This window comes from Odocoileus virginianus, chromosome 12 (genome assembly GCF_023699985.2).
Source record: "Odocoileus virginianus isolate 20LAN1187 ecotype Illinois chromosome 12, Ovbor_1.2, whole genome shotgun sequence".
Classification (NCBI taxonomy): domain Eukaryota; kingdom Metazoa; phylum Chordata; class Mammalia; order Artiodactyla; family Cervidae; genus Odocoileus; species Odocoileus virginianus.
Genome location: NC_069685.1, coordinates 67,239,606 through 67,267,149, shown reverse-complemented (window position 1 = coordinate 67,267,149; position 27,544 = coordinate 67,239,606). Strand labels below are relative to the sequence as shown.

General features: G+C 59.7%; 1 protein-coding gene across 2 annotated transcripts; it reads left to right on the top strand.

Moving 5' to 3' along the window:
- The first annotated feature begins 1,795 nt into the window (after positions 1 to 1,795).
- UBE2L3 (ubiquitin conjugating enzyme E2 L3) lies at positions 1,796 to 26,723 on the top strand. 2 transcript variants are annotated; one of them, XM_070475718.1, is made up of 4 exons: positions 1,796 to 1,900; positions 12,245 to 12,340; positions 22,449 to 22,635; positions 25,449 to 26,723. In XM_070475718.1, the coding sequence occupies exons 1-4, from the start codon at positions 1,874 to 1,876 to the stop codon at positions 25,601 to 25,603; spliced, it is 465 nt and encodes a 154-aa protein (XP_070331819.1). In that variant the 5' UTR covers positions 1,796 to 1,873; the 3' UTR covers positions 25,604 to 26,723. The 2 variants fall into 2 exon arrangements, with proteins under 2 accessions (XP_070331819.1, XP_070331820.1); XM_070475719.1 differs by lacking the exon at positions 12,245 to 12,340 and having other exon boundaries at positions 1,826 to 1,900.
- The last annotated feature ends 821 nt before the right edge of the window (positions 26,724 to 27,544 follow it).

Below are 27,544 nucleotides of genomic sequence, written 5' to 3'. Positions count from 1 at the left end.
CAGCAGCGTCTTGACTCTCAGCTCCTGCTGTTGCCAGGACAGACCCATCCTCCGTCTCCGGCATCTGCATCGCTCTCTGCTCTGTGCCTCTCCCAGCCACCGTCTTCCTGTACCGCCGGGAGCCCGAGGAGGCCTGGTCCATCCCCCAGGCACACCTGGCAGTACCTGAGGTCCAGGCATCCAGCCCTCGCCCTCATCAAATGTTGGCTGAGCACCCCGCCTGGTCCGGGCAGAGGATGGGGGGCAGGCGCCAGAGTTAGTCTCCTTATTCGCTAAGCACAGAGATCCTGAAGTGGGGTTTGTGAAGGAAGGATGGTGGATGGATGGAAGGGGGGGAATGGAGGGAGGGGGGAGGGAGGGAAAGGGCGGCCCTTTGGCTTGGCCATGTCTCCCACACCTCACTTCACCCCTAGTAGTCCGGAAGCAGACTTGGACGGGATCCCTTTGGTGACTGGGGGGCTGAGGAAAGCTTGACTGACCCCTTGAGCCTCAGTTTTTCCCTCGGTCAGTGGGGCCACAAGAGTTGTGACCTCACAGGGGTTTGCGGGCGTCAAAGGCAGGCTTGTGTGTGGGCGCTGGCAGGAGCCCACCTACTGCAGGTGGTCAGGCTCCGCAAGCAGGGCGGCATGGCTTGTGGTGCGGGCTCACCTGCACCTGCCCGGCGGACGAGGCGGTGTTGGGCCAGGGAAGGAGTGAGGCAGAGACTGGGCCCAGACCGTGGGCACCTCCCCTGTCCTCCGTCTGAGCCTGCACACCTCACCAAACCCCCCAATGCCTCTGTCATTTTCCTGGCTGCCTCCCCAGGGTGTGGCAAGCAGGGACAGGAGGAAGGGGTCACTCCTTTTAAGAAATATTTCTGTGTTTGACTGCTCTGGGTCTTAGTCGAAGCCCACCACGACATCTTCCATTTTCCATTTGGCATACAAAGTCTTAGTTGCTGCACATGGGATCTTGGTTCTCCAACCAGGGATCCAACCCATCCAAGCTGCAGTGGAGTGCAGAGTCTTAACCACTGGACCACAGGGAAGTCCCATGCTGGCCAAAGGTGCAGGAGCACCCACTGCGCGCCAGCCCTGGGGGGAGGCAAAGGGTCTGCTTTCTCCCATCTCCCTCCCGGTGTGAAGCCGGGGCTCTCAGGGCCCTTTTCCTCTGCTCGTGGGACACCCACCGAGCTGGAGAAGGGCTCCTTTCCGGGCCTCAGTGATCCCCGACGCACCCTGGGCGTGGCCTGCACTGCCGCTGGGGTCCCAACTGCCATCACCTCTGCCTGGATGACTTCCCTCCTTCCCGGTCCCTACCTCATCCTCCGTCCTCCAGCCAGAAAACTCTCGTTAGACCCAGGCATCTGATCTGACCCTGGCGTCCCCCTTCCAACCTCAGAGTCGCTCCTTTCCACCCTTCGGGTCCCTGTGTTGCTTGGGGCGGGGGGAGGGGGGTAAACACTTGGCCTCCACCCTCTCTCTGTTTCCCAAGAGTGTTACTTAACGCTGTTTGCTCAGCGAGGCTCCCGCCCCACCCGCCCCCGTGGGAAGTAGGTCCTGCACAACCCCTTCCCCATCGCAGAGGCACTGAGCCGGTGTCTGAAAGAATCCCGGTCCTTCTGCACACCTCCTGCGGCCGGCACCGCTGTGCACCTACTGTGTGCCAGCGCCTGATTCCACCCTGTCTGCTAGCGCCGCCGCCCCCGGCTCCCGCGGTGGGGGTGGGGGGAGGGACGGGCAGGGTCCCCGCCCGCGCCCGCGCCGTGCCCGCGCACAGTAGGCGCCGCGGCCGCGCGCGCGCGCCGCCGCCCCTCCCCCGCTCCAGGAAGTGCGGGGGCTCCGGCGCCGGCCGCCGCGATGCATTCTGGGCCAGCAGCAGCACCAGAGCCAAGATGGCGGCCAGCAGGAGGCTGATGAAGGTAAAGGCTATTCTCCGGCGCCGGCCGGCCGGCGGGCTGGCGAGCAGCGGCGGCGGCCGGGCCTCCCGCGGCCGCCCGGGCCCCTCGGGCCGCCGCCCGCCGCCCCCCGCTCTGCGTGGGGCCGCCGCCCCGGGCCGCGAGCCGAGGGGGCTAACGGGGCCGCTAGGCCTCAGCCCCGGGCGGGAGCGCCAGGCCGCGCCGCCCCGCCCGGCTCCGCGAGCTTTCTCTCTTCGGGCGGCGGCCGCGGCGGCTCCCGGGCTGAGGCGGCGACTCCCAGGGGGCCCGAGCGGCGAGCCCGCGGGGCCGCCCCGCCCTGGGCCGCGGCGCGCCGGGCTCGGGGCGGGGGGCGAAAGTTAGGCCGGGGCGGCGCGGGCGCCCGGCGGGCCGGCGGGCCTGTCTCTGCGGCCGGGTCTCCCCGCGCCCCCCGGTCCTCGCCCTCCGCGCCCCGGACCCTGCTGGAGCCAAGTGTGCCGTCTTGGGGGCGGGGATGGCGGTGGGAGTCGGACCCGGCCAAAGTTTACAAAAAGAACCCACCACTCTGTCTCGAGGGCGGTGGGGCGCCCTCTCGGTCGCTGGCCGCCCGGGTGCGGAACCACCGGCCGTCTCCCCCCCCCACCCCGCGCCCCGGAGCCCGAGCTCGCCTCGGGTAGCCCTGCCGGTGGAGGTGCTGCACCGGACCGGAAACGAGCAGGGCCCGGGAGCCGGCTTACTGAGCAACCGTGGAGGGCTTCGGGCTCTTCCCGGGCAGAGTCGTGCTGCGGCGAGCCAGACGCGGAGCTTGGGAGTCCCGGCACCCCGCCCCGGGCCCTGGCTCCTCGGGAGCGTTTCCTTCTTTTTGTCCACTAAGGGCTAGAGACGACGTTGAACTTCCTAAGACTCGATTGGAAGTGGGCTCAAAAGGACGGTCAGCGGAGTCCAGCCTTGTTCTCTCTTCTCTTGTCCACGACTCGCCCGTCCACACAGTCATCCGGATGGGAGGACCGATACTGGGTTGTTTCCCTGCACTCCTTCCCGCAAAGGCTAGCGCTCCTTGATGGCTTTCGGATGTTACTTTTCTGGAAAGGCGTCTTGATGTTCGTGCCTCCATCTCTGCTCTTGCTGAGATGACTTTGAATCAATCAGGCCTCACCTCTCAGGGTGCCCCCCTGAGTTCTCGCCTTCTCTGACTTGCCTTCTGGGCCACCGGAGTTCTTTTTCTTTCTGAAGCACATAGTTAATCCTTTCACTCCAACCCCTTCCAGTCCTAAGCCTGTGATTTTATTGTCCTGGGACATTAATCCCGGCTTCCCCACACGCCAGACCCTGTGACCTCTGGAAAACCAGTCCACTCGGCCACACCTCCTGCTTCTTGGTTCCCACTACTTTTTTTTTTTTATTGGAGTATCCTCTTGCCGATGCAGGAGATGAAGGTTCGATCCCTGGGTGGGGAAGATCCCCTGGAGGGCGAAATGGCAACTTGCTCCAGCCCTCTTGCCTGGAAAATTCCATGGACAGAGGAGTCTGGTAGGCTACAGTGCGTGGAGTTAGGAGAGTTGGCAGACTGAGTGAGCACACACGCAGGTGACTGACAGTGTCGTGGTCGTTTCTGGAGGGCAGCTCGGGCTCCGTCGTGTGTGTGGGCACCTTTTCTTCCCCACACTCCCTCCCGTGCAGCCTGCCAGGTTATGTGGCGCAGGACTCCCTGTGTGCCGCTGCAGGCCCTGGGTTTCCCCACCACTCTTGCACCTCATCACCGTGGCTGCCTGTCTGCTTAGCTTTGACTTTGCGCTGCTCTCTGCCTCACTTTGACGCTTGTGTGTAATCCTCCCTGTTATTCCCAGTTGGTAGGTGAGAGAATGGGATGCGGGGAGTCTCTGGCTTGCTCTAGTTTCCTAGCTGGGGAGGGAGTGAGCTGTGATCTGCCCAGTCTGACTCCACAGCCCCCGGCCCTTAGGCGTCCTTTGCACGTGCCGTTTGATCTCCCCGAGAAAGGCAGCCTTCCCCTTGCCTGGCCTTCTCTCCAGGGAAGTCCTGGGTTCAGCCCTGCGGCCTTGCCCCCGTCCCCGCAGAGGGAGTAGTTTCCTCCTTCGTGTGACCACAGCACTTTGTGCGTTTCTCTCTGAGTGCTTGTCATAGTTGCAGCTGTGTTGGGCTTGCCTTTCCTCCTGTGTTCTCAGTTCCTCAAGGGCTGGGATCTTGACCTAATTCATCCTGGTATCCCTTAGTCTAGGTTAGTTGACCCAGTTTGGGGCTCCCAGGGGTCTGAGAAGGGAGTTAAATGGCTTTTCAATTACTCTTGTATTGTAAAAATTAGAGCTTAGGAAAGAAGAAATACGTAACATGTACGAAGTACTTATTGAGTACTAAGTCATTTGTGTGAGTTTTTTCTTATCTTTTCAATAACTCGTGAAGTCCGTGTGTCATCATCTTCACTTTAGCAGTGAGGTAGCTGTGAAGCTTAGCAGGCTGTCCAGGGAGAGACGCTGCATCTCCCTGGCTCCGAATCCCACCTTCCATGCCCCTCCCCAGTCTCCCTTCTTACTGCAAGGAGTGCGGAGGAGCATGTTGGATTCTTGACTAGTGGCTAGAGATTCTTTCAGTTCAGTAGCAGATGCTCCTTACAAGATGCTAATCATTGACTGAGAGTCAGTGTTTCGGCCTAGTTTAAAAAAAAAAAAAGGTACCGAATCAGGTCAATCAATACACAGGTTGGATAATAAAAGGGATTTCCGGTGGTGAAAAGTAAACAGGTGTTGAATAGTCAAATGGATTACGTCTTAAAGAGCTTCACATTTCCTCAGAGACCATTTTCTGAGACACTTGGAGTCAGAGATTTTCTTTTAACGGCGGACTGTCTGCAGATAATGTAAAATGCATTATTAAAAGTAGAGCAATTTGCATATGTCAGGCCAGGAAGTTATTTTAGGCAAAGTGAATGTGATGAAGTCTTTAGTTTAAAAAGCAATTGCCGAAAGGATTGGCCTTTTTTTCAGGACCGTTTTTAGGAATTCCAGTGTCAATAAAACATTAAGTACATTTTAATTTGCAAGCGGCTAATTCCGTGTAGATGGCAGCTGCCAGATTGTTACCACTGCTTCAGTCAGGAGGGGAAATGGCTACAAAACTGAAACCTGTAGGTGTGGCTGAGGGAGACTGGCGGCAGTCTGCCTTTCTTTTTAGCCTCTCAAGTGCAGCGCGCCTCTCCCCCACGGCCCTCCAGCTGGGTGTCTTCCCAGAAGGGCTTTTCTCAGTGGGGGAAATGTGTAGATGTGAGCGGGGTGGCTTTCCACTAGTTACTATTACGCTGACTTGTCGGGAGGGACTCCGAGGTGCTGTTTGACTCCTGCTCAGCCCCAGCGGCAGGCTGGCGCGCCCTCTGTCCGTCACCACGGGGGAGCGAGTGGGGCGCTGCTCACGACAGCGCAGGCCCTGGAGGGTGCTGAGCGGGGAGCTCACGTGCTCTTGAGGGCAGGCGTAGCTCGCCGAGGTTAGTGCGTCTGGGGGTGGGGGGAGTGTGGGAGGGGAGTTTTCCCGGTGGTGTCATGCCAGTGTTCGTGTTCTGAATCCCCGGGTTCTGGGGACTCGGGGAAGAAGCTGCGTTTTTTCCCCTACACTCGTGCCTCGCAGTGCGTCGGGACTGTTTCAGCCTCCCTTACTGACATTCTCTAAACGCTCCTCCACGGAGAGGTAGGTGGGACAGGCCCCGCCCGGAGAGTGTGCTGTTGCCGCAGTGCTGGGACCTTTTCTTGGGGTGCACATGAGAACAAAGACACTTGTCTCGAGGTGCTCGTATCTCTTCTCATCTTGTCACAGCTCTTAATTAAGAGGCTGTTGATTTCCGTTTTATTATGCTAGGTCACTGGAGTGTTCTCATTCTTGGAAAGGATCACTGAATGTTCAAGAGGTACTTCTGTCTTCTTTGACACAACAGTAACTTGGGAATTAAAGCTTGGAGAACCACGACGCCATCCCCCCTGGCCTGGACTCTGTGTCTGTTGTCCCCCCACCTCGAGAGAGAGGTCTCCTTGCGATGGTTTGTGGACCCCCTCCCTCCTGCTCTGCACCCCTGTGCCTGGGCCCGTCTGCCCTTAGCTAACGGGCCGCCTGTCTGCCCTGGCGCCGAGGAGGGACCTGAGGCCCCCGCCTCGCCCCTTCGTCCTGCGAGGGGCCCCTGGCCAGCTGCTGCTGAAGCGGGCCTCTATGTCCCTTCCCCGCCGGGCTTCTCCGCGGCCCCTTTCTTCTCCCCTGGCCGTGGCGCACGCCTGCTTGGGACTGCTCAGTGGGCCCTTTCTGCTCCCCGTTCCCCGCTGCCTCGGTCCCACGCCGGCCCTGACTGGCCGCACGCGGAGAGATGCGCTCATGCCGCTCCCAGGAGCTGCACCCATTCCTGGCGTCTTCCTTCCAGGGCGGGCTCAGCAGCCCATCGTCCCTGCCCACCTGTCCTGGACTCCCCGGGGCCTGTGAGCGCAAGGCCAGCATAGCTGGTCTCTCTGCACCAGGGTGACTCCTGGTTCTCAGAGGCTCAGCTCCGCAGGACAGGGTGGGGGGTCCCCCTCTAGGCTGTGCTCTCAGGAGCTGGAGGACAGGGTGGCCCAGCCTAGAGCAGAGATCCCGGACGCCCACTTGCTGAGGAGTGGGGAGCAGGGCAGGAGGAGGCCCGAACTTGCTCTGGCCATTGGTGGTGAGGAGCTTCCATGCTTCAGAGCAGACAGAGGGGCCCGGCCTCGTGCCGCTGACCTCCCTGGGCAAGAGGGACAACGCCTGTGCAGCGCTTCCTGGAATGCTGGGCACTGGCTGGGGTTACCCGTGGTCGTAGGCGCACCCCCCCCCCCCCCCCCCGCTGGGCTGCTGGCGGAACCAGCTCCTGTCAGTGCTGTGAGGGTGGGTCTCAGGAAGGCTGTCAGAGACGCTGTGCCTTTCAGCTGAGGTCCTGCCAGCCCCGGCGCTGCGTCCAGAAGCGGGCGCTTGCTGGCACGGGCTTTGCCTGCTTGTGTGTCCTGCCCAGCCTGGTCGTCCTAGGGCTCATGTGAGCCCGGCCCTCGGCCCCGAGAGGGGAGCTGCTGGGCGGAGGCCACTGCGGGGCGGTCCCGAGCTTGGTTCTGGAGTGTGTCCTGGGCCGCCGCATGTCAGCTTAGGGAGCCCAGGTGAGTTGCTGGACCCGTCTGGGTGCGGGTGACGTCACCTGTGTGAAGACCCAGTGAGTTATTGAATAGCAAGATTGCAGAGGCGCGCCCGGCACGATTTCGGTGTGGGTGTCAGCGCGGGTGTGAAGACAGCGGCCTGGGGGGGCTGTGGAGGGGGTGCTGCCCGTGGGGTCATGGGTTGGGGCCCAGAAGACAGGATGACCCCCTCCCCGCACACCCGCCCTCCTGTCTGTTGAGGTCAACTGTCCATTAGGGCTAGGTTAATGAGAGGTTTCCTGAGATAGTCATGCGATCATCTTTGTTTAAAGATGTTTACTTTTTGCAGCAGAATTATGCAGCTCTCGAGTTCAAAATGGGTCTCTCAGACTCCCCTGGGTGTTTCCTCTTTCTGCCCTGAGTGCAAGGGCCAGTGAGGCCGCTGAGCTGGGAGGGCGGTCCTGGCAAGGACCCTGAGCTTCTGGTCTCCTCCCCAGCCCTGGCCACCATCTCCAGCCTCCAGAGCTGTGGGGCCCCAGCAGGTGGGAGGCCAAGGCCGGGTAGGAGCCCATGGGTGGGCACCCGTGGGCGGAGCCAGCCGGGCTCTCGCTGCTCACGCTGAGCCGTGGGCTCTTGAGGAGGGATGGAACGGAGAGGAGGCTTCCTCTGGGTCGGGGGCGGTGGGTTGTGCTGTTTGAACCGCTCTTGGCCTGTGTCTGGTTGGAGTCTTCCATGCTCCACCGTCTTGCCGAGCCTTGTTGCTGCTTCTCACCAGCGAGCTCGGCAAAGGACTGAGACGCTGTAGGACGGCCCAGCCCGGTGTGTGCGCGCGGCTGGAGCCGTGACTGGCGTCAGAGCTGGTGCTCGTGCCGGTGGCCCTGTCGCGCAGGGGCACCCACACTCTCAGGCTGGCATCCGACGGCCTCTGAGCCCATCCTGAGACGGCTGGTAGACGTCCACACATGCCCACCCGGCTGTGGCAGTTGCTGGGAAGCTCCGCACAGGAGAGCACCCCCCAGATGACCCACCGCGTGTTCACACCCAGCCCGTCCTGGGCTGCCAGGCCCGCTGCTGCGCAGGTGAGAGGCAGACGCGTGTCCTGGGGCTGCCTTAGCTTTCCCCCAGCGCCCCCGCTGTGTCTGCTCCCCGGTCAGTGCGTTGTGGTCTGGCGCCGGACCTGGGTCAGCTCTCTGTCTGCCTCCGGCTCATCCGTGTCCTGCCTGAGCTCTGGGGTCCTGATTTCTCCAAAGGGTTGGTGGAACCAGCTCCCAGAGTCTGGACTGGTGCTGAGTGTGGCGTCTGTGGCAGTAACTGAGTGTGACGTAGCTGGCATGGTGCCATCCGCTCGCTGGGGGGTGGTCCTGCCTCCTTGGTGAGCAGTCCCTGAGATTGGAGATGCGCGTCCTGGGGCTCTGAAGCCTGGCGCTGGAGTTTCCAGTGCACTGAGTTACGGTACCGTCACCATGGGGGGGCATTTCCCGGTCGGTGTGCCGGCTGGGAAAGTGCCTTTCTGTCCCAGTCGGCCCCTTTGATCCCATCCGGCAGAGGCAGGGAGCCCTTCCGGGTGATGGCCATCCCACAGGGCGCTGGTGCTGGACAGGCCTCCTGTGCCTTCCCCTCGAACGCCAGGCTCCGCTTGCCTGTTTCCTTCAGCCTGGACGGGAGGGTTCTTGGAACGTTGCTGGCACGACAGACCCTCGCTGGGTGCCCTGCCTCATAGGGATGGCTCTGGCGCAGGCCCTGTGTGTCCCTGCTTATGTCGTCTTGGAACCCGAGTGGGTCTTCTGTGAGTACTGGAAGGTTCCATTCCCCAGCTGCTAGCCCCTCACGGTCCTGACCGGGGCAGGGGGGCCCCCGTTGCCCCCGCCCACAGCCCTGTGACGGGCTGTCCCCAGGCCGGAGGCTCCAGCGCGGGCTCTCATCCAGGCCTTGTCCTGCACAAGGTCTGTGTGTGGCCGGGCCTCCCCAGCCTCTGCGTTAGCAAACCCTCCCACCTGCCTGCCTCCACGGGGGTTGAGAGGCTCCAGACGCGGCTCTTCTTGGGCAGGTGGACGTGAGCCCCCGCACAGAGGCCCGCATCCTACCTGGCGTCCCGCCTGCTCTGCCCGCGTTGGGGCGCCCGGGAGGGGAGTGCGACGTGCTGTGGGCAGGCCCCATCCTGTGTCGTATTTTGAATCGGATCGGGTCACTTGTGAAAGCTTTGCATAACGACTCTAAATGCCTGTCTCTCATTGAAGTCCTCTTGAGCCCTGGTTGAAGGCTCACCAGAGCTCTCGACACCAACACACATCACGTCCTCGTCATTACATGCAACAGATTGTGTGTGTTGGTGTCTGGACACGCGTCGAACTTGCGGAGGGGAGTGAAACCCCGGTGTCTCTGTAGCTCTCCTCTAGACCCGACAGTGCGCGCCGCGGTCCTCTGCCCGCCTGCTGCTTGGATGTCCCGGTGCTGTTCTGTATACAGTGGTGGGGGGGGGGGCACGCCTCTCTGTCGGGAGGGTTAGGGTGGAGAATGCAGATCAGTGGGGTGCGTCCCGGCTGGCACCGCCCTCCGCAAGCGCGCTCGGAACCCTGGCGGGTCCTGTTGTGCTGTGTGCTGCCCAACGGGCGAGGCCTCTGCCTGGGAAGCTCGCTTCCAGCACTGGAAGGCCTGCGGCGGTCCGGGCCTCAGGCCCTTCCCTGTGGGAAGGTGGGGTGGCCCTCAGGCAGGCTGTCCCGGGTGAGGGTGAATGGGGAGGTGGTGAGCTATGCGCCTGGCCGGGCAGAGGCTGTCTGCACAGAGACTCCGCTGGGCAGCGGTCCCCTCGGGGCCCCGTGGGGTGCAGCCCTCTGCCCTGCTGCCCAGGAAGGCCCCGCCCCTGCCCCGGGGGCCTCTCGACATCTGGCCCTGGTTGCTCCTCACCCAGCAGGGCCGAGGCAGACCTCGGTGGACCCTGCGCTCTGCTCTCCTGACTCCACCCCAAGTCAGGCCCCTGGCTTTCCTTCGCAGGCGGGGTCCTGCTCCCACCGTTGTCCGAAGTCCCAGCTCTGAATGGTGTGGTCTCCTGTGGTCACTCCCTACCCGTTCCCTGTCCTCGGTCACGGGCTGCGGCTGCTCTGGTGGGGCTGCCAGGCCTTGAGGCGACCCCGTCTCTTCTCTGGCGCCTTGAGCCAGCGGCCTTGGCTTGTCCTGGGTGGAGGTGTGACTGGCCTTCCGGGTGCGCCGTGGTCTTGTGCAACTCGGGACTTTCTGCGAGCACGCTGGCGCGAGCGTGTCCATAGCTCTCAGCAGTGGGGGCCGGGCGGGCGGTGTCGCGGGCTGGCCTCTGGTGGGCAGGGTGTGGCCACCACCCTGTTGAGAAACCCCAGGCTGGCCGTGTTCCCTGGAGGTGCTGGGCGGGCCGGCCGGCTGGTTTGTCTCGTTATCTCTCCCTTCTGCCTCATGCCCCCTTTTCATTGGTTAGAATGATGCAAAGGCGCTTGCCTCCTCATCTTTGCTGAGCTTGACTTGACAGCGGGGTGACTGGGCTTCACCCGGAAGCGTGCTCCGCTTTCCCGAGGCCGCACCTTGCAGGCCCCAGCCTCGCCGTCTCCTCCCGGATGAGGGGGGGGGCGCCTGTCCCACGCCCATGTGTCTCGATGCCGGAGCTGGACGCCAGCCCTGTGCCCGCTTCTCCTGCTCAAGCAGGGCTGGTTCGCGGCTGTGCGACGATGGCGGCCCACCCTCACCTGCTTGTGTGTGTTTCCCGTACCTCACGTGGTGAGTGCGGGGGTCTCTGAAGCTGTGAGGCGCGCGTGCGGGTCCCTTTAAAGCTCCCTGCACCCACCCCCGTCGTCCGCGTCATCGTCTCCTGTTTCTCGGCTGCCTGCTCTGTGGGGTCTTTGCTCTCTGACCGGGGATTGAACCTCGGCCCTTGGCAGTGAAAGTGCAGCGTCTTAACCACTCGGCTGCCAGGGAAGCCCCTCACTTGGTTTAAACTTTTGCTCAGCTCGGCAGGATGCACCCTTAAGGGACGTGGCGTTTCCTGTCCCTCGCTGAGCCCGCAGTGTCTCGAGCAGAGCTGAGCGCCTGGAAAAGGCCTCCCTGGCCCCTGCTTCCCTCCGTCACGAGCCTGGTGGCTGAGCAGGTGCGCGTGACCTGGGCTCCTGGTTGCCGGCGTCTGCACTGCTCTGCGCGAGCTTTGCGTGGGGAGCGGGCAAGAGCGGGCTGCGCGGGAGAGTCCCTTCCCCCCGAGTCTCCCCAGGCCCTGGGCCCCAGGGAGCCTTTCCTGTGACTCGAGGACCAGCTGGCAGGTCGTGCGGTCTGTCAGGGTCCCCACTGTCTCCTCTGTGTGTTCTTGTGCTCCGCCATCCTGACCACGCCGGGCACGCCGTCGCCCCAGACCCCTGAGCTGGCTCCTCCCCCTGTCCTGCTGCGGATCCCCAGGGTGCCCGGTGCACTGGCCTGCGATGGGCGTGTGCGGTGCTGAGGAGGGGGTCTGGCTCGGAGGGGCTGCCAGGGCCACGGGCGCCGTCCCACGGGCCCCGCGGAGGAGGCAGGCCTGGCTGTGGCCTTGCAGACGAGGCTGCTCCGTGGTGGGTGCGAGCTGGGTCGGGGCTGGTGGGGACGTGGGCGGGTGGGCGGGCGGTGGCTGCCTTGGGCAGTGACGCCTGTTGGGTGGTCACTCGAGTCGCCTGGGGTCGACGGGGGCAGTCAGGCCAGTGCCCAGGGCAGAACCAAGTGCCAGACGGTTCAGTACTCGGCCAGAGTTGGGACAGGGCCCTATGATCGATCGCCAGGATGGAATGGTGTTTGCACGACTGCATCCCCACCAGCCCTGACCCGGCTCGCGCCTGGGCCCTGCCCTTGCGGGCCACCGAGGAGGCCGGGCTCGAGGAGCTCCCCCGCCGTGCCTGGGCCCTGGCGCCCCAGCTGCGTGCCATGTGGAGGGAGAAGCCGCAGCCCTGGGCTTGTTGGCGCCTTGTCCCGCCCCCTCCCCCGAGCACGCAGGCAGCGCTGCCTGGGTCCACGCCGGCCCTCGCTCGGGCACAGCCCGCAGGGAGGGGGTCCCCCGGGGCTGGGCTTCACCGAGGTGGGGCATCTTGGGCTGGGGAGTGGGTCGGGGCCGCCGCTCCGGGTGTCCCTCCCAGGCCAGGGCAGTGCAGCCGCGCTGTGAAACGCCTCGTGGTGTCATCAGCGCTCGGCCTAGTTTGAGGGAGTCAGGAGGGGTAACCCGTGGTGCCTTCCCCCATGTGACACCCCTCTGTGCTTTGTCAACCAACAGGAGCTTGAAGAGATCCGCAAGTGTGGGATGAAAAACTTCCGTAACATCCAGGTCGATGAAGCTAATTTGCTGACTTGGCAAGGGCTCATTGTTCCCGTGAGTACTGGACACCTCCCCTCCAGCAGCCCCGGATGGGGCTGGGCACAGGGCCGACAGGCGCCCCCCGGCCCTGGTCTCCTGGCGTTCAGGGTCCCCGCCTCCCAGGCCCGGAAAGGCCGTGTGTCCAGACCACACACCCAGTGCAGACCAGCCGCCGCCTCCTCCACTTGGGCCTGGGATCCCGCCGTGTCCTCTCTCTGCGCTCCCGCCTGGCTGCCCGTGTCTCTGGCCGTCATGCGCCCGCGTCCCAGCTTCCTCCCAGGCCCCCTCCCACGCTCCCGGTGTCCCTGGGCTCCCGCCCCGGCTCTGCCCCACGTCCAGCTCCCTGCCGCCCAGGCCTCCTCTGAGCACGCGCAGGCTCTGCACCGCGGCTTCCTGTGGCCTCCCCGCCCTCTGGGTTCAGCGTTCCTTCTCTGCGGCCCTTCCTTGCTCCCACCTTCAGAGGCACATCCCACAGGGCCTCCAGCGGGACCCTGGCTCCCCACAGCGCCCGCCGGGGCGGTCCGGCCACGGCCCCGAGGCCCCCAGTCCCGTTCTGCGCGCGCCCTCAGCTTGTCCAGCCTCCCGCCTTCCTGTTGCTCTGTTCTTTGTCCCGGGGACCCTGCTTCTGTTCCCCAGGGGCTTAGCAGTGAAGTACCTGCTTGGCAGTGTAGGAGACGCAGGTGTGATCCCTGGTCTGGAAGATCCCCTGGGGAAGGGAATGGCAACCCACTCCAGTATTCTTGCCTGGGAAGTTCCACGGACAGAGGAGCCTGGCGGGCTGCAGTCCATGGGGTCTCGAGAGTCGAACAGGACGGAACCACTGAGCATGCAGCCCTGCCTCTTCAGCATCGGCCCCGCGTCCTTGCTGGGTGTGGGGGTGGAGTCTCAGCCTCTGTTCGGCCTCCTTGCTGGAGGCGGCCTCGCTGGGACGCCATGTGCCTTCCCATGTCCCCATGGGCTCTGAACCAGGGACCCTCGGACGAATGCCGCCTGCCTCCTTGTTCTTCCTGCCTCCCATCCTCATCCCCGCACATGAAATCTCTCCTTGCGGGCAGAGGGGCCGCTGTGCCTGAGCCAGCCGGGGACCATGCTGACCAGAGATGCCGCCCTCTTGGCCCTGGTTGTGGGCCATGCTTCTGCACAGACCCCTGGAGCTTGACAGCGCCCTGGACTTGCAGTTCAGTTTTGTGATCATTTGGAAACCTCAGTAGAGAGACGCCATGTAGTGTCAGCGCACGCTGAAAACTAGATGGCGGTGTCCAGCCTGGCTGTGCCCAGGCTGCCCACTCTGGGGACCCGTCAGGTGCCAAGTAGAAGGGGGCTGCCACCGCCGCTCGCGGGGTTTGTCCTCTACTGATGGGGTCGGGCAACAGCTCAGGTGTGGGCCCTGTGAAAAGTGCTGGGAACGGCCGGGGAGGGTTTGAGTGGTCAGGCTGGGCCGTCTACCCCAGGAGCTCAGCGGTGGTTCCGAGCATCGGTGGCAGTCCAGCAGGCGTTCCCAGGGCTGTGCTGGCAGAGCTGGGGCTGGGGGTGGGGGTGGGGTTGATGCCTCGTTGAGCACTGGGTGGGGTCCCGGTGGTCCGGCCTTCCCCCTGGGGCAGCGGAGCGTGGAGACTGGGGCCACGGCCGGAGCTGCACCCACCGCCTTGCTCGGATGCTGGGGCGGTTCGCCGTTGCCTCCTCTAGGGATCTTCCCAGCCCAAGGATTGAACCCACGTCTCCTGCCTTGGCAGGTGAGCTCCTCATCGCCGAGTCAGCAGGGAAGCCCCACATTGTTGTGGCGCCTGAGCCTAGTCGCTCTGCGGCGTGTGGATCTTCCTGGACCACGGATTGAACCCATGTCTCCTGCACTGGCAGGCAGAGTCTTAACCGCTGCATCATCAGGGAAATGCTTAAAGTTTCTCTTTTAAAAAATCAGTCGATTTTGCTTCATCAGTTTTTTTATTGTGATAAAATTCATGTAACATAGTTTGTCAGTTTAGTCTTTAATTGTACAATCCAGTGACATTAATTACAGTCAGGTTGTTCTGCAGCCATCATCACTGTATTTCCAGAATCCATACTGAAATAAATTCTCCAGCCATGAATTAGTAATGCTGCGCTTTCCAGCCCCGAACCCTGGTACTTTCTAATCTGCTTTCTGTGTCTGTGAGTTTGATAGTTTATATAAATGAGTTGTGTAAAATTTGCTTTTTTTTTATCTGGCTTATTTCAGTTAGCAGAATTTTTTGAAGGTTCAGCTGTTTTGTACCCTGTACAAGAACATCACTTTTATGGATGAGCTTATCATAAGACTATTGTGGAATCAGCTCTGCCACACGTGTACCGAAGCTTGTGTCCATTCATCCTCCGCTGGTGGACAGGAGGGTCGTTTGCCTCTTTGGCCGTGTGGTGCTGCTGTTGTGACGTTGGTGTGCAGCTGTCTGCTTGAGTCTCCGTCTTCAGGGCTTTGGGGAAACACGCGGAGTGGCTGGGTCACGTGGCAGCTCTGGGTTCAGCTCTTTGAGGGGCTGCCATGCTGATTCCAACAGTGGCTGCACCTGTTACAGCCCCACCACCAGAGGACAGGCTTTCTTGTACTTCTGCATCCTCCCCTTACCCACAGTGATCCCCCTTACCCACAGTGATCCCCCTTACAGTGATCCCCCCTTACCCACGGTGATCCCCCTTACCCACAGTGATCCCCCTTACAGTGATTCCCCCCTTACCCACGGTGATCCCCCTTACAGTGATCCCCCCTTACCCACAGTGATCCCCCTTACCTACGGTGATCCCCCTTACAGTGATCCCCCCTTACCCACGGTGATCCCCCCTTACCCACGGTGATCCCCCCTTACCCACGGTGATCCCCCTTACCCACGGTGATCCCCCCTTACCCACGGTGATCCCCCCTTACCCACTGTGATCCCCCTTACCTCCGGTGATCCCCCTTACAGTGATCCCCCCCTTACCCACGGTGATCCCCCCCTTACCCACGGTGATCCCCCTTACCCACAGTGATCCCCCCTTACCCATGGTGATCCCCCCCCTGCCCATTTTTGTATGTTATCACATTCTGTTAGATGTCAGCTAGCATCTCATGGCCATTGTAGTAGATGTCGGCTAGCTTCTCACAGCAGTTTTGTTACACCATTTTGGTAGAAGTCAGCTAGTGTCTCACGGCGTTCTGTTACAACCATTCTAGACATTAGCCAGTGTCTCGCAGCCGTACCCGAGGCTTGCAAGTCGGCACGCCCTGGTCACCTGGAGGGCGTTGTGTACGAGGGTCCCGCTCAGCGCTCCGCGTCCTGTGTGTGTGCACAGCGTGTGGTGCCGCACGTCGGCCGTGGGGGCATCGCACGCACAGGGTCGTCTCCCTGCCTCAGCCCCCCCCCACACCCGGCTCCTGGCCGCGGGTGGCACTTTTCTCTAAACTGTCTTCCTAGTCTGCCCGTCCTGAGAGAGTCCTACAGCTGGACTCACACAACAGCTGCTCAGGTCGTCTTCCTTCACTGAGTAACGTGCAGTTAAGATTTCTGCGTGAATTTGGATAGTTCGTGTCTCTTTAGCACCAGATGCTGTCCATTGCCTGAGCGCACAGTTTATTTGTCCATTCACCCCTGAAGGGCATTTTGATTGCTTCCAGATTTTGGCGATTCTGAATAAAGCTGCTGCACACGTTTTGAGTTGGATTGTTTGTCTCTTTGTCTTTCAGTTGTAGGAGTTCTTTATGTTAAACTCTCATCAAAAAAAAAGAATAAATAAGCTCTCCTCAGACGTGTCATTCGCAAATGTTTTCTCCCAGTCAGTCTCTTGATTATGTCCTTTGGTGCGCAAAATGTTTAGTGTTCATCAAGTCCACTTTATCTGTCTTTTCTTTTGCTGCTTGTGACATATTCAAGAAACTATTGCCAGACCCAGGGTCATGCAGGTTTGACTTTTGTTCTCTTCTGAGAATTCTTACAGTCTTAATTCTCAAACTTAGGTCACTGATCCTTTTTTTTTTTTTTTTTTCCTTTTTTTTTTTTTAAATGGTGTAGGAATAAAGGTCCAACTTCATCCCTTTTGCATTAGGATATCCAGTTTTTTTAGGGCTATTTGTCAAAAAGACTGCTCTCCCCCACTGAATGATCTTGGCATCCTTGTCAGAAATTTATAGAGCTAGACTCCTGATGAGGACCTTCCGGTACAGTGCAGGCGACTGCTCAGTCCTGTGTAGCAAGCTGTGTGGGAAAGACCTGTGAGAGCAGTGGTGTCGTGTGTGCTCGCTGACTCGCTTTACCGCCCGGGACAGCAGCACCGCCTCGTGAGCGGTGCCCACCCCGCGCGTGAAGGAGTGGTGGGGCGTGCTTGCGAGGGCTCACGTCTGGGCTCAGCCTGTTGGTCTGTGTCTGTCCTTGTGCCAGGACGACACTGCTCTGCTTACTGTAGCTTTGCAGTGAGCTTCTGAAATCAGGAAACGTGAGCTCTCTGGTTAATCTTTCTCAAGCTGGTTCTGACGGTTGGAGGCGCCTGTGTACCTGAGCAGGAGGACCCCGTGGGCCTTGCCAACAGACCTCCTCCGTGTCCCCTGCTGTAGCTGCTCCCAGACCCCTGAGGCCCCTCGCTCCGAGTGTCTGATGCACGCTTCCTCAGTTGTTTTTCAGATCCTAAAACCCCCAGTGGAAGAAACGAACTACTTGGAGGGGGTGAGCAGGTACCTCCAGGCCTGCTGGCGCCTAAGGATCAATAACCTTAACCCTTGTGACCGCACCCTGTCACCTCACCTTCGCCAAGCAGAGGACCCGACCCGCGCCGCTGGCATAGCCTGGACCCCCCTGGGTTTCAGCGCTCTCTCTCCTGAGCCTAGAGCTGGCGCTGCCCTGATTGCTCGTGTGGCTCCTGTGCGTCCCTTCTCGTGGCCCTGAGTCAGCAGACCGGCTGCGCCAAGCACCAGCACGCAGACCGGGCTTGGTTCAGTAACACGCTTTGAGGTCTCCTTTGAATTTCAAGGAAGTCTTCCATTTGGGGGGAAAAAATCGAGGTTTTGATAGGGATCATAGTGAATATTCAGATCGCTTTACTGTTATCATGTATTACTATAGATGATAGAATTATCATCTATAGTAAGTCTTGTAGTCTATGAACCCAGGATGTTTTTCCATTTAATTAGGTTTTCTCTTCTTTCAGCAGTGCTTTGTAAACTCCAGTGTAGAAGCTTCACACATCTGTATTTTTCAGCTCAGGATGTAAAAACAAAACCATAGGCTGGGCCACACAGAACCCCAGAATTCAGTTTTCTCACAGCTCTGGAGGCCAGAAGTCCCAGGGAAAGGGCTGGCAGGGCCCCCCGTGTCCTCAGGCTCCTTGTCTCAGCGCTTGGGGGGAGAGCAAGGGTGCACGTGCGCTCGCTCTTTTTTTTTTTTTGACCATGTTGCCTGCAGGATCTTTTTTCCCTGCCCAGTGATTGAACCTGCACCCTCAGCAGTGTGTCCTAACCTCTGGACCTCCAGGGCAGCCTCAGGAGCTCTCCTCATTTAGGACACGGATGCTGTGAGCTCAGGACTCCACTCCGTGACACTGTTGAACCTTAATTACCTCTTTACTCTCGGCACGATGTGGGGGCGTCCGTGTGTGGATCTGGGTGGGGCGAGGGGACACCAGCATTGAGTTCGTAACGGCCACCTTGCTTAAACATACCCTAGACATTTTCATCTTCTCAGTGGTAACTATAAATGGGACTGTTTGCTTCATTTCCTGTTTGGGGTCGCTGTCGATCGTTGTTAGCGTGCAGAAATGCAGGTGATGTTGGTGTGTTGCTTTTGCTTCTAACGGTGTGTGTGTCTGAGTCATCTTAGAGTCTTCCATGGGTACGACCAGGCCAGGTCCAGACCTCCCTCTCTAGTGGGGATGCTTTATTTCCTTTTCTCGCTTGAGTGCCCTGGCCAGAGCTACCAAATATTGAATTGTGGTGGTCTCCAACCTTTTTGGTGCCAGGGACAGGTTTGGTGGAAGACAAGTTTTCTGGGTGGGGGTGGTTTGGGGATGATTGAAGCACCTGATTAGGATCTGATTTGACGGGAGATGGAGCTCAGGCAGCGATGCAGGCAGTGGCCAGTGGCTGTGAATCTTCTCCATAGAGGCAGTGTGCCTGATTATCAGTGGAATAGTTTGCGTTCTTGTTTTGCACAGTCTTTGCATCCCGGGTGGTGTCACCTCCCTTTGGGAGAGTCCTGTTTCAGGTACACAGTGGGAACTGGCCTGGTGGCCACGTATTGGACGGAACATGTGGACTCAGCCCTGGTTCACAGTGAGGGAGCTGGGTGGACGCCAGCCTGGAGACGGGGCGGCCTTGACTAGACAGCCTGCTGCCCTCTGTGGGGCTCCTCCCGGGGTGACTTCTGCTCTGTGATGGGGGCGGGGCTGTTGTCTCGGTGAGTTCTGGCTCAGGCAGGGTCCTTTATCTGTCCCCGCGTTTCCTGTCCTTGGCCTGTGTGTTACACAAGCAGTCTGTGGACTCTCGAGTCTCTGGTTCTCGTAGTGTGCTGCAGGCTGCGTTTCGGCGTGTGCAGGCGGGCTGTCTGCGTAGCATGGCCTGTTTCTCTTGTTCACTACATGCCAGCAGCCGCCTTTGTCCGTGGGACGACCTCGGGCGCTTTGAGCCTCTCCAGGAGGGACAGCCCTGCACTCTGTCGGAGCCCTGCTCCTGAGTCAGCCTGCTTCCTCTCCGCAGTTTCACTGGGAGGCAGAGACCACGCACCTCACCCATTAAAGAGTGCAGTTCAGTGGCCTTCGCTGTGCCTCCTCTGTCACAAGAGTAGAAGGGCTTGTTATCCTCGGAGGTCTCCCGTTAGCGTCGCCCCAGTCGCCCAGGCACTGAGCTGCCCTGTGTATTTCTCTCCTGTTTCCTGTATGCGCCCCGTGTGCTTGGTCTGCCACAGCCTCTCATGTCTGGCCTCTTCCCTGCGGTGGCGTGTGTTTGGACGCCACCCTCTCGTGCGCCAAGTGGCCCCGTGATGGCTCTCCAGAGTTGACTGGTCCGTCCACCGCGTGAGAGTCGCTTGATCGTCTCCACGGTTTGGCTGTCATGAGTAGCGTAGCTGCGGACATTCACGAGTGGGGTTTCCTGTGGAATGTGTCTTCACTTCTCAGGGTGCCGGCCTGGGCTGGGGTTGCAGAGCCCTGTGTTGGCTCTGTGTCTGGTGCTTTGACGGGTGCAGGCTGTTTCCACAGCGGTGGCACTGTGCCACCCCCACCGCCGCACGGAAGCGTCCGGCTTCTCCACCTGCTGACTCCGGCTCGCCGGCGTCTGTCTGTCTGCTGTACAGCGCTCCTCGCAGGTGTGAAGTGGGTTTTGGTTTTGTTTTGTTTATTTTCTGGCCTTGCCACCCAGAATGTGGTATCTCAGTTCTCTGACCAGGGATCAACCCGCCTGCATTGGAAGCCCGTTGGCAAGAGCTGAACCTCCGGGGAAGCCCCTCTTGTGGCTTTCGTGGACTTTTTCCTGAGGGGATGATGAGTCTCTCTCCCATGTGCTTGTTGACCATTTATGTATCCATTTTGGAGAACTATCTGTCCATGTACCTTATCCACGATAAAACTGTGTTATTATTCGGTTGTAATTTCGTTTTTAAAAGCTGTGTGATCAGTTTTTCCCTCCAAACGAGGACCTGTTTTATTTCCACGTGAATGATCGTGCGTTGATCCTGCCTGCTACTCGCCATGGGGTCCTCAGGCGTCTGCTCACTTCGCCCCCGGATGCTGTGGCTGGTGGCTGGGCACTCTTTTCTGTGGAACAGACTCCAGCCTGGTTCTGGAATCCTTGTGTTCTAGGTACGTTAAACTGTTGTTTGATGGAGAACATTCTTGGCCACGTTCAAGAGAACAACATGAACACTGGTGTTGATGATCTCAGGGTCAAGAGGAGAAACGGATAGGTTAGCCGTTCCGTTAGCAAACGTGAGGCCAGTTCTGGGGATGCCTTGGGTCCCTGCGCTCAGGCATCACCCGGACTAAGAGAGAAGGAAGGCTTCTTCTGCCTTGAGAACGCAATTGGTGACCTTGACCTTGACCTCACGGCTTCCCAGAGTGGGTGCTGCTCCCGGAGCAGCAGTGCCTGCCGGTCAGTCCAGACACTCCTTACAGGTTTAACACGTTCTCACCCGGAAGTGGGGAGGGGTGAGGCATCGGGCTGCGTCTGCCAGGGGCACACGCTGCCACCCTCGTGAGGGCCGGGTGCCACGGCAGGGTGAGGGGTGATGCCAGCAGCAGGGTGTGTGCATGCAGGAAGCCTGAGCCCGCCCACACCCCACGTTCTCTCCCGAAGACATGCGTTTCTCTGACGTTAGTAGCTCTGGAGGCTGGGTCCTAGAGAGCAAGTGTGACCCTCCGTTTGAGCGGGCACAGACTTGCGGTCCCTTGACCATGAGCACGCTGACTGGTGTGCATCCAGACAATGGAATAACTGTCGTTGTTGTTCAGTCGCTAAGTCGTGTCCGACTCTTTGCGACTCCGTGGACTGCAGCACGCCAGGCCTCCCTGTCCATCACCAACTCCTGGAGTTTATGAAAACTCATGTCCATTGAGCCAGTGACGCCATCCAACCATCTCACCCTCTGTAGTCCCCTTCTCCTCCTGCCCCCAATCCCTCCCAGCATCAGGGTCTCTTCCAGTGGGTCAGCTCTTCGCATCAGGTGGCCAGAGCACGGGAGTTTCAGCTTCAGCCTCAGTCCTTCCAGTGAACACCCAGGACTGATCTCCTTTAGGATGGACTGGTTGGATCCCCTTGCAGCCCAAGGGACTCTCAAGAGTCTCCTTCTGAGTATCTCTTGAGTTCCTACTTTTGCATTCCAATCCCCTATGATGAAAAGGACATCTTTTTTTGGTGTTAGTTCTAGAAGGTCTTGTAGGTCTTGATAGAACTGTTTGATTTCAGTTTCTTCAGCCTCAGTGGTTGGGACATAGACTTGGATTACTGTGATAATGAATGGTTTGCCTTAGAAACAAACCAAGATCATTCTGTCATTTTCGAGATCTCACCCAAGTACTGCGTTTCAGACTAGTGTTGACTAGGAGGGCTAGTCCATTTCTTCTCTGGGATTCTTACCCACAATAGTAAACATAATGATCATCTGAATTAAGCCCATTCCATCCATTTTAGTTCACTGATTCCTGAGATGTTAACATTAGGTTAACATTCAGTTAATTGCCATCTCCTGCTTTACCACATCCAGTTTACCTCGATTCACGGACCTGACATCCCAAGTGCTTATGCAGTATTTGTTCTTTACAGCATCAGAGCTCGCTTTCGCCAGCAGACGCGCCCACAGCTGAGCGCCGTTCCTGCTTTGGCCCCAGCGCCCCCTTCTCTCTGGAGCTCTCAGTCGCTGCCCTCCGCAGGAGCATGTTGGACACCTTCCGACCTGGGGGCTCATCTTCCAGTGTCATAGCTTTCTGCCTTTTCTTACTGTCCATGGTGTTCTCCAGACAGGAATACTGGAGTATTTTGCTGTTCCTTCTCCAGTGGACCACCTTTAGTCAGAACTCTTCGTGTGACCCGTCTGTCTCGTGTGGCCCTGCGTGGCATGGCTCAGCTTCATTGAGTTACTCAAGCCCTTTCTCCACGACAAGGCTGTGATCCGTGACGGTGAATGGAATAAACCTGGGCTCCAAAAAGGAGCGCTCTGACAAGCCACGGAGGACCCTTTTAAACGCTTTCTGAGTGAAAGAAGCCGGTCTGGAAGGCTCTGCGCTGTGTGATTTCAGGCAGAGGGTACAAGGTGGCTCACAGCATCCAGCACCGTGACAGGCTGTCTGCGGGGTGTGGCCTGTGGGTGACGATGTCTCGGCCCCTCACTTGTAACGCGGGGGTGTTGGTGCTTGGGGAGGCTGTGTGTGTGTGTGCGTAAGAATTCTGTATCTTCCTCTCGGTTTTGCGGCAAAGCTACAGCTACTAAAAGAAAATAAAGTCTATTTTTTAAAAAACGTAGAGAGGCCAGGGTGTCCATCTCAGGCACCCTGCTCTAAGAATACTGATTATCATTCCCCTGGTGGTGATGAGGCTTCAGTTGATATAACCTGTTGAATCAAACGGAGTGTCTTCGAGGTAAAACCCTTGGAGCCATCCTGTCTCAGCTGCAGGCTCACGCTGTCTCCTCCCCTGCAGGACAACCCTCCCTATGACAAAGGGGCCTTCAGAATTGAAATCAACTTTCCCGCAGAGTACCCCTTCAAACCACCGAAGATCACATTCAAAACGAAGATCTACCACCCGAACATCGACGAGAAGGGGCAGGTCTGTCTGCCGGTAATTAGTGCTGAAAATTGGAAGCCAGCAACCAAAACCGACCAAGGTAAGGCGTCCGTCCCCTTGATGTCAGCGGGCTTGGAGCCCAGGCAGGCCTGAAGCGCTGACCCCGTGTACCTGGAGGCTGCCGCTTCCTGCTGTCCCACGGGCGTGACGCGTCGCCACTCAGCTCCAGCCTGCGAGAAGGCTGCAGGGTGCGGCCCTGTCACCGGGAGTGTTCATGAAGGACCGGGGGCTTCATAGAGGGGGAGCAGTCCCCCAGCGGGTCACATGTGGGCTCAGGAGGAAGGTGGGAGAGAAGGTGCTGGGGCCCGTGGACTAAGGAGAGGGCGTGAGCCGGAGGGGCGAGGCAGGCCACTGGATGCTGGGGCTCGAGGGGCGTTGTGGGAGGGCGTGGCCTGGCTTGAGGCCGTGTACCCACGTGGAAGCACATGCTGGCCTTAGCAGGCCCGGAGCTCCGTGTGCCTCTGGACCAGTGCCCATGCACGCTCATGTTTCTGGGAAAGTACTTGGGTCAGCACTGTGGTCACCCCCCTTTTGTCCCCTGTCCCCTGTGAGTGACGCTGCTTTATTCTGGCCCGTGTTCACTTCCCTTCTGTCTCTTCTGTCTGTGCTGCGTCTGCGCTGCTGCCTGCAAGCTTCGTCCAGCTGCGGCGGCCTCTCCTCTGCAGAGCGCAGGCCCTGGCGCGTGGGCTCCGTGGCTGAGGCGCACGGGCTTCGCAGCCCCGAGGCACATGGCGGTCTTCTCCGACCAGCGATGGAACCTGCGTCCCCTGCGGGGCAGGCAGGGCCTTAGCTGCTGGAGTTCCGGGGAGGTCCCTGGTTTTTGTTCTCAGTTCTGTAGCTCTGTTTTGCGGTCCTCACCTGGTGTTTTTGGTGGCTTTCTTAACAGTGATTCCCTGAACCACTTACAAGGTCTCTTTAGATTAGAGCGAATGGGTGAGTCTGGGATTTGACAGGCTGCAGGTATGTTTATTTTTTCTGGTGGCTGATACAATCATTTTCCAGTGGAACCGTTGGAAGATGGGTTTAGAAGCCTTTCCCACAGCAGACCTCCGTGGACGAGGTCCCCATGAAAGGCGTCCACCGGCTCCCACAGCTGAGCGCCGAGCTCAGTCAAGGGAGGCGTCCCCAGGGGACTCGGCACTTGGTCTGCGCACAGACGAGGTCCGTGTCCTCGGGTGAGGACAGGCCTGGCCTTCCCTGCAGACTCAGCTCTGTGTGGACGCCGGCAGCTGCGTTTGCTCAGGCGGCCGGACCAGAGTTTCCGGTCTCCCCCCTCACCTGGCGCCCAGGGCAGGGGCCCCGCTCGGCCATGGCAGCTAGGGGCCTGTTTTCAGCCGAGGTCTTGGTACGCAGACAGCACGCTCCACTTGTCCAGGTTGTGAGTGCTTATTTCAAACAGCCAGGTGACGGAAGAGACGTTGCGTTCTGTTGTACTTGTTGCCTTAGGGTGTGAAGAGGAAGCTGCCGTCTTACGCAGGGTGCTGTTCTCTGCACAGTGGCAGGCAGGATCGCTGCTCCGTGGTGGGAGGTCCTGGTGAGGCCTGGCCCTCCTCCTCGCTTCTTCAGCAGTGTTTCCCCACATCTCTGTTCCCTGTGACTCTCCTGTTACACAGCGTCTCCGAACCTCGTGGCTCAGGGCGACTGCACTTTATCACTCCTGGGCCGTGGGCTGTCTGCTCAGCTGGCCACTCGGGGTCACGGTACCCTGCGTTCCCAGCAGCGCTGTAGCAGACAGCTGACGGCTGCAGGCGGTGAGACGCGGCGGAGGGAGGGGAGCCGGAAAGGAGGCCCATCGGGGTCGCTGCTGGGGGGCGGGACGGGATCGCCACTGATGGGGCTGCGCTTGGGCCGGGACGGGATCGCTACTGCTGGGGCTGCGCTTGTGGGCACAACAGAGGCCTTCGTGAGGTAAACAGTGGTGTCACACGGTTTTGTGAAGATGCTCAAAGCAGCTGAATTGTCCGGTTTTTAGAGAGTTTAGTTCTTGGCCTGGTGAATTATATCTCAGTTTTTAAAAAGAAAGTAAAGAAGCATCAAAAATGGGAGAAACGTCCAGAAACAAGGCAAACCTTAATCATACAGAAAGGCTGCAGGGGTTGGCAGTAACGGTGCCAGATGAAGAAATATAAAAGCAGTTTTCTCCACAGTCTGGTTCTGGCAGGTACCTGGCGGCAGAGCGTGGGCTGCGCTGGGTGGTGAGTGAGGTTGATGCTGTCAGGAGCGAGGCCGCTGTGAGCCTGGCCTCTGCGAGCGCATCGCAGCGAAGCAGCAGACGCCGGGTCGGGAGTCAGGTGCCCCCGTGCCCCCGGCGAGGTCCCGTCAAGGTCCTGGCTGCCCTCGGGAGCGTTGTGGAGGCCACCCTGAGCCGTGTGAGGGCCTCTACCCTGGAGCGGACATCCGGTGCTGCTGGGGGCCGAAGCCTCCCGGCGGCCAGACAGGTGGTCAGAGGACCCTTTCTCAGCCACTCTGGAGCTCCTACGGCCCTTCCGGGGGGGCTTACCACTCACACGGGCAGGCCTGTCGCGCAGCCTGAGCCAGGTAGAGTGCTGGGCACACTGCCTGGCCCCTGCCCTGGGGAGGCTTCACCTGTGAGATGGGAGTGGGAGTGGCTGGGCGCTGGCCTCCCCAGGTGTCAGTGCAGGGAGGCTTCCTGCAGGAGGAGAGGAGGACGCGGTGTCCTGTGCGGCGCGGTCGGTCTTCGCTGCAGTGCTGACCGCTGCCCTCCGTCAGGGGCGGTGGGCTGAGTGCTTGCTGGTGGCTGGCGTTTTGGCCGAGCGGGTGCCGCGGGGCCTGGGGGGCGCTGGTGCCAAGTGGGGGCCTCTAACGCGTGGCACCCTGTCCTTCTCTCCGCAGTCATCCAGTCCCTCATAGCTCTGGTGAACGACCCCCAGCCCGAGCACCCGCTCCGGGCCGACCTAGCTGAAGAGTACTCTAAGGACCGTAAAAAATTCTGTAAGAACGCTGAAGAGTTTACAAAGAAATATGGGGAAAAGCGACCTGTGGACTAAACGCTGCCGCGATGGGTTCCAGCAAGAGTGAGCAGAGACCCCGAGCAGTGCATTGAGATCCCGCAAAGCAGGACTCTGTGGAAAATCGACGCGTGCCACCGCCTGGCGTCTGCTTGTGGCAGTTACTAACTTTCTACAGTTTTCTTAATCAGAAGTGGTCTAGGTAACCTGTAAAGAAAGGATTAAAAATTTAAGATGTTCTAGTTCTGCTTTCTTTGTTTTAAAAATCACTGCTTCAACCTACTTTTAAAAAATGGTGTTTCTTTTCCTGTCCAAATTTATCCAAAATCAATTTACATTTAGGCCATAAGGTTTAAAAAAGGGGGGAGGGGAGGCTGTGGTTCCTCTCTGCCCTTGCAGCTGCCACTTTCTTGCATTTTGTTTGATTCTCACCCCCCCCCCCCTCCCCCAGGCCCGGCCCCACCTCCACTGGCAGGGGCGGCCCCGCCTCCAGGCCCCTCTGCTCCACCCTGGCTGGCCTGGTGTGGGAGTCAGTGCAGACTCCTGACTCTGATTTATAGCCTCCTTTTGAAAACACCAAGAAACAAGCAAACCTCCACTCCAACCCCCAACCAAAAACAAACAAACAAACAAACCCCATGGAAAGGGGAGGTCTAGCTCTTCTGTAAAACCCTGGCTGACGTTACCCCTGTGACGCGGGCCGGCTGGGATGAACCTCCAACCGCCGGCCCGTGGAGGTCGGCCGGAGGACAGCGCACCTGTGGGAGGAAGTCCTCGCCAGGGAGGCGGTCCTCCCTGCATCCCCTCCAGAAGACATCAGGTCTCCCTTCGGACAAGTGCTGGCGTGTCCACGTGCAGGCTGGCGGTCGCCTGTCGCCGCCGAGTCCACCGACGTGGCTTGGAGCTCCTCCTCCGCCTCCTGAGTGCAGCCGCCCTTCCTCAGCTCGTCTGACCCTCCGCTAACGCCAGTGACGCCGCGCCAGCCCGGGGCCGCCGGCGACCCCAGCCAGGAACAGGATGGCCCCCCTCCATCGGACTCTCCACCTTCTTGGAGTCAGGCTCCATGTGAAGCTCGCTCAGTAATCTCCTTGACATGTTTTATATTGTTTTGACCGCCTTCTTTTGTAGAAATAAAAATTGACCTTAGAATTTATCGTCAGATGGACTCGTAAGGATCTGAATGTTCATGTCTTTTCCAAGCAAGCGGGACTGCCCCTGAAGTAGTAAGAGTCCTGGTCACTGACACCCAGAGGAGGCCAGGGATCCGAGCACCGGGGGTCTTCCCTCCGCTCCTGCCGTCCGGGCCTTCCTCCCCTGGTACTCCACGGGCGAGATCCAGTGGAGAAGATGGCTTAACCGTGGCTTCCTATCTTAATTTTAGCTTTGTGACTTGAGGTCTTCGGGGCTCGCGGCCCATGAAACAGCTTGGCTTTACCCAGCAGAGGTGGGATGGTGGGGGGCCGTGACCACAACTTCTGTAGCCCCAGGTACGCTCGAGACAGGCCTTGGGGCCCCGAGCGCCCTGGCCGGCACGGCCATGCCTGTCTCTTCATTAGCAGAAAGGCAATGAGGGACTTGATTTCACTCATGCAGATTTGTTAATAAAATGCCAAATTCTGTCAGAAGCACTTCAGATCAGCCGCCGTTTGTTCTGCTCGCCGCTCTGAGCCCAGAATTATTGCCATTCCTGGAAACCCGCCCACTGCTTCATGCTTCCACCAGCGCAGCTCTGCCGCCTGTCTCCCCTGCCCCCTGGCCTGCTCGCCACGGGAGGACGCCCGCTGTGCTCCACGCGGCGGCCCCTCCCCTCGGGGGTTCACACTCCTGCTTCGCTGCGCCCCTCCAAGAGCAGGCTGGCGGGCGGCCCCTCCCGCCAGGACCGGCTCCACCGGCGGGTGTGCGCTGAGCCTTCGGGCAGGCGTGGAGCAGCTCACCAGCAGCCTTGCTCCTCCGGACCTGACAGCCGGTCCCCCGAGCAGG

What these genes read in the sequence shown, in the direction of transcription:
- UBE2L3 (XM_070475718.1), top strand. Translation starts at nt 1,874, where the DNA reads ATGGCGGCCAGCAGGAGGCTGATGAAG. An exon ending in CCAGCAGGAGGCTGATGAAG is followed by an intron (nt 1,901 to 12,244) that starts GTAAAGGCTATT and finishes GTCAACCAACAG; the next exon opens with GAGCTTGAAGAGATCCGCAA. An exon ending in GGCAAGGGCTCATTGTTCCC is followed by an intron (nt 12,341 to 22,448) that starts GTGAGTACTGGA and finishes CCTCCCCTGCAG; the next exon opens with GACAACCCTCCCTATGACAA.